This window comes from Canis lupus, chromosome 5 (assembly GCF_048164855.1).
Source record: "Canis lupus baileyi chromosome 5, mCanLup2.hap1, whole genome shotgun sequence".
Taxonomy (NCBI): domain Eukaryota; kingdom Metazoa; phylum Chordata; class Mammalia; order Carnivora; family Canidae; genus Canis; species Canis lupus.
This window is the reverse complement of record NC_132842.1, coordinates 43,310,363-43,332,597: the sequence shown is the minus strand read 5'-3', so window position 1 is coordinate 43,332,597 and position 22,235 is coordinate 43,310,363. Positions and strand designations below refer to the sequence as shown.

The following is a 22,235-nucleotide window of genomic DNA, read 5'->3' as shown; positions in this document are numbered from 1 at the left end:
AGGGAGGAGGAGGAGTCATACAATGTCTGTTTGAGAAAGTGACAGTTAAAGTGAGATCAGGAGGACTAATAGGTGTAAAGAATGGGGGACGTAGTATTCTTGGCCAACTTAAGGAACTCCACATGCCAAGATCTTGAGTGAGGAAGGAGCTCTGGTGGGGCTTTGAGGTACTCATGGAATGTAAGCGTTGCCGAAGAGGATGAGACTGAAGAAGTCCTTCCTTCAACTGTCACCTTGAAAGTGGATAACTAATTCTTTGCCCTACAATTTATTACAGCATTTTAACTACAATGTTATAATGCCTATAATATGGTTACATAGAATTTCTCTTGGACAATTATTCTATGTCACTTTTACTCTCAGTCAGCCTCTTTTGTGTTCTTTGTCTTTTCCTGGCATTTTTCTGAATTCTTTCAACTCTCTAATAATCATTTGTTATCATTTTTCTTAAGATTTTACTTATTTATTGATGAGAGAGGCAGAGACACAGAGGGAGAAGCAGGCTCCATGCAGGGAGCCGGATGTGGGACTCCATCCCAGGTCTCCAGGATCACGCCCTGGGCTGAAGGTGGTACAAAAACCCGGCCTGCCCTCAGTTTTGACTTCTCATTCTCCTTGCTCCAAAATGTGACCCTCACCAAAGGTGTTAATCTGTGCTAGTAGAGTTCTCTCTGGATAGCCCTTCTAAGAGAGTACTTCCATTATTAATTGTCTTGTCCTCTGTGGATGACTCCTCAATCTGTCCAGGCCTGGTGACTGTTCTCATCTCAAGTCAGCCATTTTTATATTTTTTGTATGTACTTGGACCTTTTGGCAAGCCTCTGACATTTTTTTAAGATTTTATTTATTTATTTATTCATGAGAAACACACACACAAACACAGAGAGAGAGGCAGAGACACAGGCAGAGGGATAAGCAGGCTCCATGCAAGGAGCCCGATGCGGGACCCAACCCCGGGTCTCCAGGATCACACCCTGGGCTGCAGGCAGCGCTAAACCGCTGCGCCACCGGGGCTGCCCAAGCCTCTGAAATTTAACTCACCTAATACTAAACTACTTTTCTCTCCAGGCTAGCTTCTATAATTTGTTTCTTTTTTTTTTTCTTCCATATTTCCTCTTTCTCTAATGTCAATAGTTACTTTTAATGCCTTCCTTTTTTCCTCACATCTAATCTGTTTCCAAGCTTCATTCATTCTTCACTTATTCATCTTCCATATACACCATTTTTGCTTTTCTTCTGTGTTGATCACACCTTAATCTAGGCACTCATGAATTCTTGGAGTACCAACAAAGCCTTCTGATGGGTCTCCCCAACTCTTATTTTTCTTCCTTTAGTTTGTCCTGCATTCAAGCATTGGATTAATCTTGGAAAAATGCTCTTTGTTTATAGCACTTCTCAGTTTCTTCTACAGCATCTTCACTGATAAAGTGATAAAGTCCAAACCATTCACCTAGCATCTAAGGCCCTTTTTCCAGCCTTTTCACCAATTCCTGTATTCAGCTATAGCAAATCTGAGGTATTTTCATTGTTCCAAATGCACTATTGACTTTCTTCCACCTGTATTCTTGCCATTTTCTCTTACTGGAATCCCATCAGTCCTAAACAGTGTCTTCCAAAATCATGTAACATTCATCCCACATATGTCAACTACTTTTTAAATTCTTCTGTATCCCCAGCTCATTTATCATTATTATTTGAATCATTCCTTTTGACATTTAGGTCGTTACCAATTGTGTGTGAGGCAAATCCTACTGAATTTTAGGAGGTAGGGACTGTTTCATGGATACGTATTAATAATCTTTAGTATCTGCTCTAGTGCTGTGCATATAGTCTTGCAAAAAAAATTTTGGGTAAGAGAAATTCAGAAGAATTTTAAGGCTAAGAAATCAAGAGGGAGAAAATGAGGTTATCTTAAATTTGTAGGAAATATTTCATAACTAAGTTAATATATAGAGAGTATATATAAAATAAATCCACAGATTGCCATGATTTTTCTTTTTTGGGGGGGGTGTTTATATATACCATATGATAGGCCTAGTTTGGAGAAAAAAACATGATTTCTGAACTTGTAGTTGCTGATTTAAGTGTAATTGTTCTAGTCCATTTCATCTCTTATCTTTTCAAAAGTTTAAGGAATTGTAATAGCATTACCCTCTCAAAATTGTTGTCTAGAGGTAGAAAATCACTGCTGCCATGAAATGACTCTTGGCACAATTCTCAGTATTCTCCCACTCCTGTTTCTTTATTTTATTTGTTCATCAAATAACTTTTGAATTGTTGCTGTGTGCCAGGCAAGATTTTAGGCACTGGAGATACCGCATGAACTGCTTGGGAGGGAGACTGGCAGGCTTGTATGTTTGAAAATCCTTAAACCTAGCAGGTGAAATCCTAAGAGGTAAAGAAAACTAGGGGAATAATGTCATGAGTGAACTCATAAAAACCATGATAAATATTTTTCAAGGTCATCCAAATAAAACAAAAAGTACAACAACGGGCAGAAAACAGTGACTTGGTAAAGAATAAATTGGGTGGCAGTCTGTTTTGGCTGAGAACAGAGAAAGCTTCCCTGAGGAAACTTCTATGCTGAGATGATTTGAAATATCCAGCTATTAGAAGATCTGGAGACAGAATGTTTGAGGTCGAGGGGAAAACGGCAAAGGCCCTAAGATGGGAACAAGCATGACATGTTAAAAGAAAACAGGAAGAAATGTGTAGAACAAGGGGGCTAGTGTTGGTGTTAAATGTAGGAGAGACCTTAGCTAGTTTACATTTTTAAAGGGTCATATTAGTCAGGTGATTATGGCAATATGAACTTCGTCACAGAACCTGACTACTCAGGTTGTAGCAGTTTATCCTCTGGATACCCTGTACTTCCCTTTCAGAGCTTATTTGGATAATTAGGTATTTAATTACCCCATGAAGACAAGGACTGGGTCTTATTTATCCCTGTTTAGGTCCCTTGGCTGGTTCACATCTCCTTGCAGATGTATACTTTTGTTCAGAAAGAAACCAGAGTGCCTCAGTGCACCTGTCACCAGCACTAGCTACTCAAAGTGAACGTATTAGTGATAGTGGGTCATTAAAATCAAGTGCAATGTATTATAAAAGGAATATGTTATGAAAGTACTGGGCAACAAGAAATTGATTTTTGGCTGATGCTTGTTTTTTATTAGCTGAGTCATCTTGAAGAAATCACTTTTTCTGTGCTTCAACTTTAGTGTAATTATTTTTGAGAATAACGTATTGTGCTCTGTGAAATATCATTTATAAATTTATCATTTATAAATTATAAATAAATTATTTATAAATAAATATCATTTATAAATATCCATAATACGTTTGCCTTGGAGATACTATACACTAACATCCTTACTTGCAGTAGATTTCCAGTAATTCCCTCTGTGTGAAACAGAATACCACAGTTTATGGGAAGACCCAAAGTCATGGGTCTTTAAGCAGCAAGGAAAGTAACTTTCATAAATCATGTGCACGTTATTTGGCAAAAGAATGGGAACCATCTTTATACCATGGCCCATTGACTTAGAATTGCATTTGAGGGCGGCAGGGGTGGCTCAGCGGTTTAGTGCCGCCTTCAGCCCAGGGCCTGATCTGGAGTCCTGGGATCGAGTCCCACGTCAGGCTCTCTGCATGGAGCCTGCTTCTCCCTCTGCCTGTGTCTCTGTGCCTCTCTCTCTCCCCCCCGTCTCTCAATAAATAAATAAAATCTTAAAAAAAAAAAAAAAAAAGAATTGCATTTGAAAATAGGCTTACCAATTTATAAATTTGAATATCTGGGTTTTTTTGGTGCCTTCAATTTTTCCTAAGTAACACGTTTTTGTTTTTGTTTTTAAGATTTTATTTATTTACTCATAAGAGACACATTTGAATATGGTGGTAGGGAGCTGTTAGATTGACATTCTGAAAGTTGGCAGCTGACAGGAAAAGATACCAAAAAAGCACCAAATGGAAAATTAGAACAGTTTCAGGGAATTGAGTAAGCACAGTCTTTTTAATAGCCTCTGCATTCCTCCAGGGACAATAATAGATATTCATAGTAGGTAATACCTCATAAAAAGCTTCGAATTTTGCTGTTTGAATATGTATTGAGAAGAATTTGAAATAGAAAGGGCCTTTCTGGTTTACTTGATTTAATTTGTAATATCTCTGTAGCAAGATCTCATTGTTTCATTTCCTCAGCATATTGTGTAAAATGAAAACATACCTACTTTTAGGGACTGTTTTTGACCCCCAATGTGCAGCAGTATTTATGTACATTCTCCTGATTTTCTGGGAACTCAGCTTTTCTTTTATTTGCCCTCTGGAAGTTCACAGTATAAGCTGACTTCAAGGAAATGATGTGACTGGATGTCTTAGGTAGATCGGTTGGAGGAAACAAATGAGAGCTTACCGCAATCTTCAGAGCTTCTTACTTACTTCAGTCTTTACTAACAACAACAAAAAATAAAAGAATTTACTATTTCACCTCTATCAATAACACATCAACCTGGAACAACTTCTCAGTGTAGTCTTGGTTAAAAAAACTCATACACCTGTACCTTTTCCAAAACGGTAATAATTGGATCCCTTTAATGATTTGGGGACTTGTAAACTCTCATTAATATGCTAAATTTGTTTTTTTTTAATTTTTTTTAATTTTTTATTTATTTATGATAGGCACACAGTGAGAGAGAGAGAGAGGCAGAGACACAGGCAGAGGGAGAAGCAGGCTCCATGCACCGGAAGCCCGACGTGGGATTCGATCCCGGGTCTCCAGGATCGCGCCCTGGGCCAAAGGCAGGCGCCAAACCGCTGTGCCACCCAGGGATCCCCAATATGCTAAATTTGTGAACAGGTTTACAGCATTTGATGAGACCTCACAGAAATGGCTAAGGACTATTGAAAATGTGCTCTAATTTATGACTATTGATATGAGCAAGGTTACTAGGATTAAAGTTTAATGCTAAAAGATAAGGAAATTAACCATACTGTGCCTTTTTTTTTTTCATAAAAAGTGTTTATATTAACTTGTCATGGGTTTGTCATTTTTATGAATTGATGAATATTTAAATTTTTTTCCTTTTTATTTACAATATGGTCTATATCAGTGTTATAATTCACGTGAACAAAAAGTATTTTGGGATCATCACTGATTTTTTTTTTAAACAATTTGGAAATTTTTAAAAAACTTTTTAAGGATTTTATTTATTCATGAGAGACACAGAGAGAGAGAGAGAGAGAGAAAGAGAGAGAGGCAGAGACACAAGGAGAGGGAGAAGCAGGCTCCATGCAGGGAGCCTGACCTGGGACTCTATCCATGCAGGCTGCCCTTGTCACTGATTTTTTTTTTTTCTAATAATAAATTTATTTTTTATTGGTGTTCAATTTGCCAACATACAGAATAACACCCAGTGCTCATCCCGTCAAGTGCCCACCATCCAGTCACCCCCACCCCCCGCCCTCCTCCCCTTCCACCACCCCTAGTTCGTTTCCCAGAGTTAGGAGTCTTCCAAGTTCTGTCTCCCTTTCTGATATTTCCCGCTTATTTTTTCTCCTTTCCCCTTTATTCCCTTTCACTATTATTTATATTCCCCAAATGAATGAGACCATATAATGTTTGTCCTTGTCACTGATTTTTAAGAGAGTGAGGGGATCATGAGACCAAAGGTTTGAAAATACTATTTATTCCTTGGTTGTTCATTGGTAGGGAGCTAGTGATATGCATAGCATTTCTTTTGGTTGGAATAGAATTAACATCTGTAGTGGGTTGAGTAGTGTCATGTTGCCTCCCCACCCAAAGTTCATTTGTACCTGGAACCTCAGGACGTGACCTTATTTGGAAATAAGGTCTTTATAGATATAATTAGTCAAGGATCTTGATATGAAATTATCCAATGACTAGTATCAGAGAAAAGAGGGATATTGGGACACAGACACACAGGAGATAAGGCTATGTGTAAAAAAGGAGGCAGGCAGACAAGGCAAGCAACTCCCGGGATCACCAGAATCAAGAAGAGGCGAGAAAGGATTCTTGTCTAGAGCTTGCAGGGAGTATGACAACTTGACTTTGGAGTTCTGGCCTCCAGAATTGTGAGAGAGATTTCTACTATAATTGGCCAACCAAGATTGTGGTAATTTGTCTTAGGGAACTAATACAGCAACCTTGGACACTATCAGTAGGAGATGATAGGAACTGCCAACCATCTTCTCCGCCAGGATTCTAATATCCTTTGAGAGGTCTTACTTCAGCCAAGTGCCAGGCAGAAAAGCATCTGATTGTAAAATATGAAGATAGATTTCATTTTAAAAATGTACAGGCCTTTGCTCTTTGGAAGTAACTGATTAACTTAGAGGATGCTAATTGGTAAAATGTTTTTGAAAACTAGAGGTCATATTGCTACTTTGTAGATTATTTGGTGAAGTGGGGAAAAGGGCTGAAATAAAATATTTAATGTTTAGCAATTTTTAGAGGAAAATTAAAATAATGTAATAGCTATTAATGACCAAATTGCCTTGACTACTTATTGTCTGTTACATACAGGTCCGAAAATTTATAGTTTTAATTCTGCAAATGATTCTGGCAGTCCTGCTAATCTGGATAAATCTATTTTGAAAGTGAGTACTGAGTTTTGAGTCATTTCAAGAAATGTTCTCTTTGAAAAGGGGAAAAAAAAGATTTATTCTTAAGCATAAGAATTATGAAGTATTTAAAATTTTTGTAATAGTTAAATTAATTGCTGATCTGTACTAAATAGAAGTAAATCATAACACATATGTTGAACATCATAAAAAATTAAGGAAGATATGGATAAGATCCAAATGTCTAAGGATAGTGTATGCATCCTTTCAGACCTGATTTAGTATACATTTCCAGCTTCCTCTCCGTTATTCTTCTCCACTTCAAATTTTACTTTAAATCTCATTGTTCCTCCAAATCACGCATGATTTATGACTCCAGGCTTTTGTCAGTGGCCTCTCTGCTTTAAAAGACCTACTTCCCCCTTCTCCATTTGTCTCTTCTGGAACCTCTAGGAAGTCCTTCATAACTCAGCAATTTTCCTACTGGTTCCATATTATTTTCATGTATCTTTTTAAATAATTGCTGCACTGGCTTGTAGTTTATCTTTTTATATAGGTTCCTCTGCTAGACTGAATTCCTGAATTATATTTTTGAGCATAGCTCATAGTAGGCATTCAATAAAGATGTAAAGAGAAGGTATCTTTGTTGGTAGATGTTTATGTGTTCTAGGTTAAAAATATGGAAAGAACATACGGAACAAAAATATGGAAGACAAAATGGCTAATAGAAAAGCAGGAATCAAACCCTGGAAGCCAAAAGAATTTGTGTGATCTAATTATTACTATTTATATAGTTTTTACTTTTACTTCATAGTTCTTTTTTTTAGTGTAGCATCCATTTTTTTTTTCAAGCTGTGTGCTTGGGGTGGTTTACATTAAACAGATTTCTGGACTCCATTCCCAAGGATTCAGCTTGCTTAGGCTCAAACTTAAGAATTGGTCTTTACGAAAGCAATCCAAGGACAATATCTTGAGACCTACAGGTTTAAGAGGGGTTTTAAGAGGATTTTTTTCTTGCCATGTTGCTTTTTTCCATGTCACATTTTTTCTTAAATATATGGTACAGATATGGTCTAATGAATGGTAGTCTAAACTACAATAATTATTTACCTGATTTTCACTGAAATTCTTGGATTCATTGGTAGAGATATAGAAAATTGTATTTTTTTCTAATTAATTGTTAAATATTGCTTAATAATTTAGATTCTAATTGATATGACCTTTTTGGCTTCAACAGGTAGTAATTAATCACAAACTAGAGCAAAGAATTATTGGAGTGATAAATGAACATAAAAAGCAAAATAATGACAAGGGAGTGATTTCTGGAAGACTGACTGCCAAAAAATTACAGGTATTTTGCAAACTTTTTTTTTAAGTATCTTATTTTTAGTGGAGCATTTTTAAGACCTCTCCACACATAAAGTGGTGAGATAAAATGACTTTTTTCAATTTCCATTGAGATTTTGTATAGATCATTTCTGTCAGCAAGAATAGAGAAGGAATTGTGCCGGATACAAGTGTACACATTAAAATGGTGATATGAAAACTCAATTGCATTCCCCAAATTATATTAGACTCTGTAGTGGGCAATTTTGCTTACATCGTATCTGGCATAGTCAATACCAGAAGGTACTTTGTCTTATTTTTCAAATGAAGAAATTTGGGCGTGGAAAGATTAGGACCCTATAACCGGAGATTGTTAGCAAGTAGCAGAGTAAGCAGAGTCTGAATTGGAATCCAGTTCTGCCCAGCTCTAAAGATCATGCTTTAGAAAGTACATTAAGATGCTTTACTTTATGTATGAACATGTTCATTGAAGCGCACTACTTACAATAAAAAGAGAAAACATCCTAAGTGGTCACAAATAGGAAAATGTATAATTAGACTATGATATGTCTACCCAATGGAATATTATGTAACTATTAAAAGTGATGAGTTTCTAATAACTTGGGATGATGCTTGTTACAGTATTAAGTAAAATTTGTTTTTACAAAGTCATAGAAAAATGAATGAAAGGAAACATACTACATTGCAAACAATACCTTTGGGTAGTTAGAATATGAGCAATGTCTCCAAGTCCTTTTTTAATTTATCCATAGTTGTCAAATTCTCCATTTGGTGAGCATATTTAACTCTTCTAACTAGAAGGGGGGAAAAGATTTAAAGTAAAATTTGTATCAGAGTTTCTGGTTTAAAATGAGTGGGAGAATAAAATTAATAATAAAAGAGAAAATAGAATGCCTTTTTCCATTTCGCTTTCATAGGATTTATACATGGCTTTACAAGCTTTTTCATTTAAGACTAAGGACATTGAAGATGCCATGACTAACACACTCTTACAAGGAGGTGATCTCCATTCTGCCTTGGATTGGCTCTGTTTAAATCTTTCAGATGGTAAGTAGTATCGTCATAAAATTCTTAACAGTTTCTAGAACCCTTTTGAAATAATTTCAGCATTTGTGACATTTGTATCAAGTTTTAAAATGTTTTCATTGTGTTATAATTACTTATTTTGCAAATGTTCTCACCCTTTTTCATTCTTTACAGTGTATTTTCAGAGGTTGTAGTCCATGCAAGAAGAAATTATATTTTGTGCTTACTTTCAGTTGTCAGTAATCATCTTACAAGGCAATTAATACAACAAATTTTCAAAGTTTGCCTGCCTATAACTTATCTGGCTGGTTTGGGTTCAGAAATTTGGGCCACCTGGCTTTGGATAAATTTGATTTAATGAGGGTTGTAATCTTTGGCAAGAAGCTGGAGTGCAAACGACTGAGTAAGGATCCTGCCATATACAATGACAGGCAACCAAAGAGTTGGGAAAGGTTCAAATCGTTTTATGAAAATTTAGAAGCCTAACACATTGAGTATGAAATAAATGGCCAAAAAGAGGTGGGCTAGCTATCTGATGAGTGTTCCCATTCCTACTTTGACAGTAAAGCCAGGTTCATCATAGGATTTCTATTCTTAGGTGATGAGGGATGGAAGAAAGAAAGGTGCTGTTTGTCTAGGCAAGGTTGATGTGTATGTTTAATGAATGCAGATGCTTGTTTTATGTATCATATGCATGTTTTTTATTCTGATTTTTAAGATGCACTTCCTGAAGGATTCAGTCAAGAATTTGAAGAACAGCAACCTAAAAGTAGGCCAAAATTCCAGTCTCCTCAAATACCAGCCACTGTTTCCCCTCCATTGCAATCTAAAACCAAAAAACAAGAAGATACTAAGATTAAGGTAATTTAAAAATTAAACATTTGAAGTTGTATGAAATCAGAATGAAGCACATGTAACAGTTCATGAGTAGAAATACTAGGTTGCCATAAGATTTTTGCTTATTGAAAAAAAAAAAAAGATTTTTGCTTATTGAAAATAATTCATTGGTTTGCCAGGCTTCTCTGTCACTGTTTTAGTAATGTTTTGCTGCATAACAAAACACCCAAATATATAGTGGCTTAAACCAGCAATTAACTTCTTTAGATTCTGTAGTCTGGACTGGGCTCGGTTGGTTAGTCCTTCTATTCCATAAGTTATCTTCTTAGGCTGGAATATCCAAAATGGTTTCTTTACTCATAGGACTAGTGCCTCAGCTAGGGGGCTAGCCAGGCATTCCTCTTTCCATGTGGCCAATTCCAAAATACATGTGGAAGGGGATTACAGAAAGGCATGACTACTAGAAGGTGTACTTCACTAGGGCATTACACTTAAATAATCTGCATATCATAAAACCTCTGTGAACGTGGTTAAACCTGGAGAACATTATGCTAAGTGAAATAAGCCAGTCATAGAAAGATAGATACTACATGATTTCACTTATGCAACGTATCCAAAATAGTCAAATTCATAGAAGAGAATAGAATGGTATTTACTGTGAAGGGAGGAGAGGGGGAAGTGGGGAAATGTCTAATTGTTAAAAGTTTCATTTACACAAGATGAATAAGTTCTAGAGATCTGTGTAACATAATGCCTATAGTTAATACAATATTGTGCACTTTAGGGATGCCTGGGTGGCTCAGTGGTTGAGCATCTGCCTTGGACTCAGGGCATGATCCCAGGCTCTTGGGATCAAGTCCCACATTGGGCTTCCTGCATGGAGCCTGCTTCTCCCTCTGCCTATGTCTCTGCCTCTCTCTCTCTGTGTCTCTCGTGAATAAATAAATAAAATCTTTAAAAAAAAATTTGTACACTGTAAAATATATTCAGAGGATAGATGACATGTTAAGTGTTTTTACTACAGCCACCACTCTTCACTCCCACCAACACACATGAACAAAAGAACAGGGGTTTGGAGTTGATGGATAAGTTTAGTGCCTTGATTGTAGTGATCACGAGTGTATGCATATGTCCAAACTCATCAAAATGATAAGCTTAAATATACGTTACGATAAACTAGTATATAATTGATATATTAATATGCACATTAAATATGTACAATTTTGGGACGCCTGGATGGCTTAGTGGTTGAGCATCTGCCTTAGGCTCTGTGTGATCCTGGAGTCCTGGGATTGAGTCCCATGTCAGGCTCCCTGCATGGAGCCTGCTTCTCCCTCTGCATGTGTCTCTGCCTCTCTCTCTCTCTCTGTGTCTCTCATGAATAAGTAAAAAATCTTTTTAAAAAGACAAAATAAATAAATAAATATGTACACTTTTTAAATATATCAGTTATACCTCGGTAAAGCCTAAAAACAAAAACAAAAATCTGGACAGCATAATTGCCAGAAAACCACTGTTTTAAAGGCATAACGCTACTGTTTAACCATTCTTTTCTTTTTTTGCTTCTTTATATAAACATATTTTTTGGATTTTGCAGGTTTGGGCTTCTTAAAGTAATGTTGAATTCATTTGTCCTTCGTAGAACAGTATGTAATATTATTGAAGCTTATTTGTCTCCTGTTTATGAGTGTAAGAAAAAAATAGTAAAACAAGGACACTTAATGATAGTTTGACACCTTTTTCTAACTTTGGTTTTTTCAGTTATTTGTTTTTCCTTTCAGCCCAAAAAGGAAGAAAAAAATTTGGAAGTAAATATGAAAGAATGGATCTTGCGGTATGCTGAACAGCAGAATGAAGAAGAAAAGAGTGAGAATTCTAAAAGTTTAGAAGAGGAGGAAAAATTTGACCCTGTGAGTTAGAAATTTGTATTAGGCTTCTAGCTGGATAGTCATAGGCAACATATTTAACTTTTCTGTGACTTAGTTTTCACCTTTGTAATTAAAGAAATACCTACCTAAAAAAAAGAAAGAAAGAAAGAAAGAAAGAAAGAAAGAAAGAAAGAAAGAAAGAAAGAAAGACCTCTAGGAGTTGATATGAAGATAAAACAAAATAAAACTTATAAATAGCAAAATAGCAATGGCACAGAATAACTGCTCAGTAGCTGTTACTTATAGTCCTCCCGTGTTTAAAGAGGTAATCATCAAATATTTTTAAATGATTATCATTTGTAGGGAGGGAGTATGCTAAATTCCTTGCATAATAAAAGGCACATTTCTTTACAAAGGATATCTGTGGACTGGTAAGAAAAAAACCTAGGTATCATAAGAGAAACTAAAAATGTAAGGTTAAATGGAAACATTGTAGGAAGAAAATATTACAATATCTATGTCTGACAGAAGAGTTCTGTCTAGAAATTATAAAGATGTTTTAAAAGGACAACAGACACTTTATGAAAACAGATGCATGGATGGCCAGTAAACATGTAAAAATAATTTCAAGATCATTAGTCGTCAGAGAAATGAAAACAAAACTTATAATGAGATACTATTTTATATTCATCAAAATGGCTATGATTAAAGAGTTGAGTAATACCAAGTATTGGGAGGGCATGGAGCAACAGGCACACTCAGACATTGATTTTGGGAGTGTAAAATAGTACATCCACTTTGGGAAACTGGCACTTTCTTATGAAGTTAAACATACACTTAACAAATGACCTAACAGTTTCATTCCTACGTATTTATTCAAGAAAAAAGAAAACATGTCCGGGAAAAAAACCTGCATGTAAAATTTCATAGCAGCCTTATATTCCTAATAGCCAAACACTGCAAGCAACTCTCTAAAGCATACTTGAATGAAGGAAGCCAGGCACAAATGAGTACATGTGTAATTATTATATTAAATTCTAGAAAAGTCATTCATGCAAAATCATTCAGTAGTGACAAAAAAGGCAGATCAGTGGTTGCTTGAATCCAGAGGCAGGAAAGGAAACTTTTGGGGATGATGAGGATGTTTTATATCTTTGTTATGATAGTGATTAAACAGATATATACATTTGTCAAACTCATTTACTTGTACACTCACATGGGTGCATTTTATTGTATGTAAATTATACCATAGTAAAATTGATTTAGAAAGAAAAAAGGGAAGTTGCAGAACCCACTTGTGTAAAAGAAAAAAATACATTTATTTGCATTCCTACGTATGCACAGAAAAGATCTGGGAAGATTCGCAAGAAGCTATTATTAATGATTAGGACTGGGGTGCTAGAAAGGGAGGGAGACCTCTTTTTTTAGACTCTTCTATATCCTATAAGCTTTTTTTTAACTATGTGCCTGTATTAAGCTAATACAAACAAAAAGAATTTAGGACAGTACAAGTCTATGTTGAGGTTCAAACAAGGTCTCTTCTGATTGGAGCATTTGCTTAAGCCTGCAAAGCCGAGGGTGGAACTTGAAGGGTGGATGGGGAGTGCACATGGGCAGGAAAAGGAAGATGGTCCAGATGGGTGAGACAGTATGAACAGGGTACAGAAGTGGAATTGTGTAAGGGGCCTTTGGGTGTTAGACAGTTAATGAGTCTATACAGAGCATAAAACGTAGATGAGTACTGCCAGGTAGGAGTAAACAGGTGAGTTTAGCTGACACCAAAAGATTTTGATGCCTAAAAAATGAATTTGATTTTTCCTCTTATGAAAAATCCCCGAAGCATGGGGGCAGGTGAATTATAAGGAGAATTTGATATTGTAGGTCAGATTTAGTAGTGTTTAGTAAAGGTGGTTTGGAACATTGAATAGCGTTCTAGGTGATTTGGAAAGGATAGGGAAGCCGTTTTGGTAGCTGTTGCACTTCCTCAGGTGTAAAATAATAAGACTCTGAATTGGAAAAGAACAGAAACCTTTAAAGCAAGAATCCAGAGAAACTGTTGATTTACCTAATACAAAGCTTAACAAAACCAAAAACAGATTTGCTGGTGGAGCAATGGTGTTATCAGTGGCAGAGGTAGGACTGCTGAAAGAATGAGTGTCATTTGGGTGACGAAGAGAAGAGAGCTAACCCTTCTACCTGGTAACACTGTATTGTATGTGTTCTACATAGAGTGGTCCCAGAATTCAGCTGCATGTGCAGACTTAGTTTATCTCTTGTTCCTTCATCTTTATAGTTCTGTTTCATAGCAGCATTATGCCCTTATCTTCTCCACCCCATACATTGATGCATCTCACCTGTCCCTTATCAATCTAAGGAAAAAAGCAGAAATTTGAGTTTAACTTAAAACTGTGTCTGTTTGGGATCCCTGGGTGGTGCAGTGGTTTGTCGCCTGCCTTTGGCCTGGGGCGCGATCCTGGAGACCCGGGATCGAATCCCACGTCGGGCTCCCGGTGCATGGAGCCTGCTTCTCCCTCTGCCTGTGTCTCTGCCTCTCTCTCTCTCTCTGTGTGACTATCATAAATAAATAAAAATTAAAAAAAAAAAAAAAAACTGTGTCTGTTTGCTCAGCAGAGTCAGATTCTTAAGTTTTACTACTTCCCTTTTCCCCAGAGGCCTTTTTTTTTTTAATGTCCCTGACTCTTCTACAAGAAAGAGATTATGGGAAGATAACTTTCAAATGAGTATTATTATCTTATTACCGATACAGTCCTTTAAAAACATGTATTTATAAAATGCATAAAAATAAGATATTTTCCTTTTACAGAAATGAACTCACATTTACTTTTTATTCTGTAGTTTTTAAATTTTATTTAACATGTCACAGAAGTTCTCCATATGGATCACGCTCATTCTTTTACTCTCTCATTTTTTTTCTAGTAGCCAATTAATTTTTTCTGTAGATGTGGTACACACTTGGTTTGCAGTTTTTCTTCTTCAGGCAGTACTGCAGTATTGTTTATATGTACCTGCAAATTTGCACCTTTGTATTATTTCTCTGAGAAAAATTTCTATAAGTAGATGTGCTGGATCAAAGAATGAGATCAGGGATACCTGGGTGGCTCAGCGGTTGGCATCTGCCTTTGGCTCTCGGCGTGATCTCAGGATCGGTGATTGAGTCCTGCATCGGGCTCCTCACAGAGAGCCTGCTTCTCCCTCTGCCTGTGTCTCTGTCTCTCTCTGTGTCTCTCATGAATAAATAGATAAAGTCTTTAAAAAAAAAAAAGAAAAAACAAAGAATAAGATCAAAAGATCACAGGTGTTTTGTTTTTTTCTTAAGATTGTATTTATTTATGAGAGACACAGAGAGAGAGGCAGAGACATAGGCAGAGGGAGAAGCAGGTTCTATGGGGTGTCCAATGCGGGACTTGATCCCAGGACCTTGGGATCACGACCTGAGCTGAAGGCAGACACTTAACCACTGAGCCACCCATGCACCCCAAAAGATTATAGGTTTTGATGTAATACATTGACAGTTGATTAACTCATTTTGTTCTTTTTTAAATTTCTGTATCATCTTATTTGGAACAGAATGAAAGATACTTGCATCTTGCAGCAAAACTTCTGGATGCAAAGGAGCAAGCAGCTACCTTTAAACTAGAAAAAAACAAGCAAGGCCAAAAAGAGGCTCAAGAAAAAATAAGGAAATTTCAAAGAGGTAAACACTTCCAAATTCTTAGATGTGTAAATGTCTTTTCGTTTTTGCTTTCCTAGCATGGAGATTGCCTCTTTTTAGTTTGTCTAACAGTTTATACATGGGATTGGGAGACTTTCTGTAACAAGCCAAATAAATATTGTAGATTGTACAGGCCATATAGACTCTCTCACAGTTACTGAACTCTGCTGTCACAGAGTTCATGAACAATACATAAGTGAATGGCTGTGGTTTCATAAAACTTTACGGATTCTGAAATGGAAATTTCATATAATTTTCACATGTCATCATATATTTATTTTTTTTCAACTGGTTAAAAATATAAAAATCATTCTTAGCTTAAGAAACAGGTAGTGGGGCTAGATTTGACTGGCAGGCCGTAGTTTGTCAGTGTCTGATGTATATCATAAAATACCATCCTCCTTCAAGAAGGACAGGTGGATATAATTCCATGAGTATTAGTTACTAATAAGGATGTTTTTTCAGACCTTCTACTTCTGTTAAATAATTTCTTTAAAATGTGTGATGTGAAAATAAATTGCCTCCGACTTCTAGCACAAATTTTAAGTAGGAAGTGTTGAGTACCTGGTTACAAGGAAAAAGAAGGAATACTGTCTTTTTTAAAAAACATCTTTGCAAAGTAAACTCATAAAAAAACAAATACAACAAAGCATGATCTTTTTTCTTGGTAGAAATGGAAACTTTAGAAGACCATCCAGTATTCAATCCAGCCATAAAGATTTCACATCAACAGAATGAAAGGAAAAAGCCTCCTGTAGCCACAGAAGAGGAAAAGGCTTTGAACTTTAACTTATTTGAAAAATCTGTAGCTGCTACTGAGGAAGAGAAAGGTAAAATGAAGGGAAAGTGTTTCATGGTGTAAGTAATAAAATGTCAATGAAAATAAAATTGAGAAATGATGTTACTTTGCATTCTAGCAAACTGTATAAGCTGGCAGTAAAGTTAGGCTTCCACATACTTTCTTGGAAAAATAATAATTATGATAACTTTTATAGCATTTTATAATTTAACAGTATCTTGCTTCAGCCTCATCTCTTTCCAGTCCATCCTCCAAATTCCTGCCAGAATTCTTTCTGTAACACACATCTGAATGTGAGTTCCCTGTTAAAAACCCTTGATCCAAGCCCTTTATCATCGTATTGAAGACTGCATTCTGCCACAATCTGCCTTTCTGCCATATTCACCCATCTGTGTACTACAGCCATGTGTTATTTTGTGATTTTGCTCATCCTTTTAACTCCCTACTTGGCCAACCTTTCCCTTGCTTCAAGGCTCAACCCAAAACAGCACTTCTGGGGATCCCTGGGTGGCTCAGCGGTTTAGCGCCTGCCTTGGGTCCGGGGCGTGATCCTGGAGTCCCAGGATCGAGTCCCACATCAGGTTCCTTGCATGGAGCCTGCTTCTCCCTCTGCCTGTGTCTCTGCCTCTCTCTCTCTCTGTGTCTCTCATAAATAAACAAAATCTTAAAAAAAAAAAAAAAGTACCTCTTTTAAGCCACCATGAGTCCTGCCGTGCCACCATGTGTGTAATCTTGCACTTATTTGTGCTAAGTAAATTATTGATATAGTTTATATTTATTTGTAATATAGTCAAGTCCTATACTAAATTGTCAGGTTTTTTTATAAGATTTTATTTATTTATTCACAAGAGACACACAGAGAGGCAGAGACATAGGTAGAGGGAGAAACAGGCTCCTCAAAAAAAAAAAAAAAAGAAACAGGCTCCTCTAGGAGAGCCTGATGCAGGGTCCTGGGATCACACCCTGAGCGAAAGACGCTCAATCACTGAGCTATCCAGGAGTCCCTTCAATCTTTTTGATTATACATTGTTTCATAAATATTTATTGAATCTTTGTTCATAATGTCAATTGCTTTGTGTACAGTTATTAACAAATTAACCTAGTCCTGGCCCCCTTCAAGCATATGGTCTTATAGGGGAGGTAAGCTTCAAATATACATATGTATTTAATTATAAATTGTGATGTGTGCTATCAAAGCAAGACAACTGACTTCTAATGATAGAGATAAGGGGGCTAATGACTTGCTCTGAGATACAACAGATGATTAGGTGTCAGTCCAGTGACATGTTGATGGGAAGGGCCTTCTAGGGACACCTGGGTGGCTCAGTGGTTAAGCTCCTGCCTTCGGCTCAGGGCATGATCCTGGAGTCCCACGTCGGGCTCCCTGCATGGAGCCTGCTTCTCCCTCTGCCTGTCTCTGCCTCTCTCTCTCTGTTTCTCATGAATAAATAAATAAAAGTAAAAAATAAAAATAAAAGGGCCTTCTAAGGAGGGAGATGGTACATTGGCAGTCTAAGGTGGAAAAGAGGGCAGTCCGGATGGCTCAGCTGTTTAGCGCCACCTTCAGCCCAGGATGTGATCCTGGAGACCCGGGATCGAGTCCCACATCGGGCTCCATGCATAGAGCCTGCTTATCCCTCTGCCTATATCTCTGTCTCTCTCTCTCTCTCTCTCTGTGTCTCTCATGAATAAATAAATAAAATCTTTAAAAATAATAATAATGTGGAAAAGATCTAGAGCAGACAATTCAACAGAACACTCTGACAGAAATATTCTGTATCTGAGTTAGCTAATATGGCAGCTACTAGCTAGATACGAGTACTGGTTGCTTAAAATGTGAATAATGCAACTGAGAAACTGAAAGTTTAATTGTAGTTAATTCAGGTTTGTCCTGTGGCTGTTGGCTACTGTATTAGGCCAGGCAGGCTCAGAGCAGTAGGGGAGGTAGCTGTCTTTCCTCCCTCCCACAGTTAGCTGTGGATGTAGTATAGTGAGCATGGTGGTAGAGTGGTAACAGATAGGCAGAGATGGACCATAGAGAATTTGGAGTTTATTTTAGATGTAATATGAAGCCAATGAAGGTGGTTGTGGTGGTGGCAGCTGTTAAGCAGAGAAATTACGTCTGATTTTTATTTTTTTCCAAGATTACCCTTCCTATGTGGTAGGTAGTTCAGAGTACTCTAAATAATTCATCACATGGATAGTATCATAGATACTATCATACTATCATACTATAGTATCATATCATACTATCCCAAGAAGTTACTCGGGATACTTTATGTTTAACAATTCAGATTTTCCGTGGTTCTATCCAATCAGGGGATTTCTTTACACCACTTGTAGAAGAGCAAGTTTTTCTCCTTTTTTCACTTGTTCTCTTCTAAAAGTCTTTTCCCCAAAATGAGAGGACTTTCATCATTCAAAAGAGATTCTACATTATTGCTTGATAATTTTTAAAGCATCAATCTTTGTCTGTCATTTTAGAGAAAAAGAAAGAACCTCATGATGTAAGAAATTTTGACTATACAGCTCGAAGCTGGACTGGAAAGTCTCCCAAACAATTTCTGATCGATTGGGTCAGGAAGAATCTTCCCAAGAGTCCAAATCCTTCCTTTGAAAAAGTTCCAGTAGGTAGATACTGGAAATGTAGGTATGTTTTTCTAACTGTGAATGAACTCTTAGAAAAATCTCTTTGTTTCTTCTGCGTTAAGTAGACATTCAGGAAGCTTGCTCATTCCACATTTCTGGGTGATAGTGCTGATCATTAATTATCTAGGTTCAGTGTCTTCCGTGGAAATATTATATTTAAATAATTAGATAAACTTAGGTTCAATGTTAATGGAATTCTGACTTGTTTTACTTCATTAATTTCATTTTAAAAATTCTTTGGCTTCTTTGCAGGGTAAGGGTAATCAAGTCTGAAGACGATGTACTGGTAGTGTGCCCTACAATCTTAACAGAAGATGGCATGCAAGCTCAGCACTTGGGAGCAACTCTAGCTCTTTATCGTTTAGTGAAAGGGCAGGTGAGACTTTTTAGACTGAGGTGTTTCAAAAATCATTTGTGGACTATATGTAGCCAACATAAAACTGGATGGGCAGGGGATCCCTGGGTGGCTCAGCAGTTTAACCCTGCCTTCAGCCCAGGGCATCATCCTGGAGTCCCGGGATCGAGTTTTGCATCAGGCTCCCTGCATGGAGCCTGCTTCTCCCTCTGCCTGTGTCTCTGCCTCTCTCTCTCTGTGTGTGTCTCATGAATAAATAAATAAAATCTTAAAAAAAAAAAAACTGGATGGGCATATGGAATGTAGTTTTTAATTATGGCCCTTGGTGCCAGTTTTTACTTACTGCTTCTTCAGATTAATCCTCATTTCTGCTTATTTATAATTTTGACTTCTCTCACCCCTAAACATAGCTCAGTTTTTCTGTCCTTAGGGCAGAGGCTCTGAACCGTTTCAGTGGTTCACTTTTGCAAGCTATGCTATTTTATAGGTTAAGAGAAGTAGTACGAGATTGGTTGAAGTAAGGAGAATTTCTAAACAGTTTAATGTCTAAATGTTATCTCTCTTTAATGTTACATTTTCTCTCTGCTTTGAAAATGCAGTTTTCAGTTTAGGTTATATTGGTTGTAAGCTCTCAGGTTAAGGAAAAATTAAAGTATTACTAAAGGAAGCTCTTATTTTCTTGGATTGTTGAATTGTCAACATTTTTTTTTACAATAAACGTGTGTATCTTTTTTCATGGGAAATTGGAACCACTGGAAATTTTAGACCTTGTTGAAGTGGAACTCTAAGCAAGGTTCTTTTCCAGTTTCTGGCAGTAAAAGTTCTTAATGCCTTTATTTCCCTTATTTTGCTAAAAAGGTATCATAAGTTAAGCTTAATTGAGAAAACTGTTGTAGAAATAATTTTATACCACAGAATTAGAATAACTCAGATTGACTCCACTGTAGTTCATTTTAAATACTTTGACTAATAATCTTAAATACCTGCATCTCAGAGGGAGCTTTCTCTCAGAAATGCTTTATGGATCATCTTCATATTTACATAGCACCACTGCAGGAGTAAATAATAAAAATGTATTTAGTAGTTACCTGTGTTCCAGGAATGAGTACTTTTCATGTATTAACTGAAAGTGTACTTCAGAGTATATCTATAAAGGAGATACTAGCCCCCATTTTACAAATGTAGAAACTGAGACAGAGAGGTTATTTGCCCAAGATCACAGAGCTGGTAAGTCTAGAAGCCTGAATATGATAGGCTGTTTATAAATTTGCATATAATAAGCATGTGCATCTTATATTGGAGTAATGACTTACTAGTTTAAGAGACAAATTACATTTTAAAAGGAAGACTAAGTTCTAGCCTATTGAATTTTGGTATCCAGTAGTTAGTAAAAATAACATACTGCTGCTTTTTTTCTGTTATAGTCAGTACATCAGTTACTTCCTCCCACTTACCGAGATGTTTGGCTAGAGTGGAGTGATGCAGAAAAGAAAAAGGAAGAATTAAATAAAATGGAAACCAATAAACCACGTGATCTCTTTATTGCCAAACTTCTGAACAAATTGAAACAGCAGCAGCAACAGCAGCAACAGCATTCTGAAAATAAGAGAGAAAACTCTGAAGATCCTGAGGAATCTTGGGAAAATTTAGTTTCTGATGAAGATTTTTCTGCACTGTCCTTGGAATCAGAAAAAGCAGAAGATTTAGAACCTGTTAGAAACCTGTTTAGAAAGTTGCAAAGCACACCAAAATACCAGAGACTTCTAAAGGAAAGGCAACAGTTACCTGTGTTCAAACATAGGAATTCGATTGTTGAAACTCTTAAAAGGCACCGGGTAGTGGTTGTAGCAGGTGAAACAGGGAGTGGCAAAAGTACTCAAGTACCTCATTTCCTATTGGAAGATTTGCTTCTAAATGAGTGGGGAACAAGTAAGTGTAACATTGTCTGCACCCAGCCCCGAAGAATCTCAGCAGTGAGTTTAGCCACAAGAGTATGTGACGAGTTGGGCTGTGAAAATGGACCTGGAGGAAGGGTAAGATGTTGTTCAACTAGAGTGAGTGATGACATTACTCATGTCACCTTTGCTCTTGGGATCCAAATGGAACCTGTCCCACATAAGAGTTGTGACTTACTGGTTGTGAAGTAGCTGATCTCAGGCACTTTTCCTGTTTTCTTTGATAGATGTCATTAAAGGGTGTTGTGTCACCCTCCTTCATAGTAAAAGGGTTGTTAGTATTTTGGTCATTAAAATTCTCATATCAAGGAAAAAAATATATCCACTTTAATAGCTGAATATTCAAATATGTTACCTGCTAAGGAGAACAAAGAATATAGACAAATAGACATTTGACTGTAGTATCATAAATCTCAAAGTCCTGCAGATCTTTTCTGTGGAATGTAGTCCTGATTTTCATTAATTCTTTTTAGTAAACAGAAGGAAAAAACAATATAGAAGAAAAAACTAGACTGTTCTCAAGCCCTTTATTTTAAAAAAAAGGAAAAGATATCTTAAATATCTCTTGTGCATTTTGCCACATAAGCATACCCAAAACTAGCCAAACCTTAATCAGAATGACTGCAAAATATAGAAATAATAAATTGCTTAGAACCAATGACGATGAATTCCAAGTCCTCATTCTTTCTGGAGATGTTGGTCTTTTAACATTTTTGCCTCTGTCTTTAAGACAGGTACCCCTTTATTAAAAATGTTTTATGTAATAGATGGTCTGGGTTTCTCTCATGGAATATAAGAGGAAAAGAGATAGTTTCTATCTTATAAGGAACTCACGTTAAGAAGATTACAGACATGTACACACATAGCAAATAAAAGAATGACTGAAAAGAAAACTAAATGTGGTGGGAATAGAAGGAACTTAAAGATTCCCATCAGGCAACACTGATACAATACCAACTAATGGTGACAGCTTTTATGAAATCTTGTTAGAAAATTTCAGGAACTGCTCTAAATTTTTGCTCTGATTGCTTCAATATTTTGTTCCAAGGTAATTGAATTAGAAAGAATAATGTTGGCACCTGGGTGGCTC

At 36.6% G+C, this 22,235-nt stretch overlaps 1 protein-coding gene and 1 long non-coding RNA gene across 3 annotated transcripts in view; one reads left to right on the top strand and one right to left on the bottom strand.

Annotated features, from left to right (window-relative positions):
- Positions 1-22,235, top strand: part of DHX29 (DExH-box helicase 29) — a 48,488-nt gene that overhangs the window by 1,401 nt on the left and 24,852 nt on the right. For both annotated transcript variants that reach the window (XR_012031193.1, XM_072826462.1), the window contains exons 2-11: positions 6,539-6,612; positions 7,814-7,927; positions 8,841-8,970; positions 9,668-9,810; positions 11,568-11,696; positions 15,243-15,369; positions 16,059-16,217; positions 18,671-18,836; positions 19,088-19,211; positions 20,615-21,223. Coding sequence is in view for 1 of the 2 variants with exons in the window: in XM_072826462.1 (XP_072682563.1) it covers positions 6,539-6,612; positions 7,814-7,927; positions 8,841-8,970; positions 9,668-9,810; positions 11,568-11,696; positions 15,243-15,369; positions 16,059-16,217; positions 18,671-18,836; positions 19,088-19,211; positions 20,615-21,223 (1,775 nt within the window). In the remaining variant the exon portion in view is untranslated. The remainder of the gene's footprint in view (positions 1-6,538; positions 6,613-7,813; positions 7,928-8,840; positions 8,971-9,667; positions 9,811-11,567; positions 11,697-15,242; positions 15,370-16,058; positions 16,218-18,670; positions 18,837-19,087; positions 19,212-20,614; positions 21,224-22,235) is intronic.
- On the bottom strand, positions 14,497-20,241 carry LOC140633628 (uncharacterized). Its single transcript, XR_012031195.1, has 3 exons — positions 20,174-20,241; positions 14,766-14,921; positions 14,497-14,680 (listed from the first exon to the last, which is right to left on the bottom strand). It is a non-coding gene; the product is annotated as an uncharacterized lncRNA (long non-coding RNA).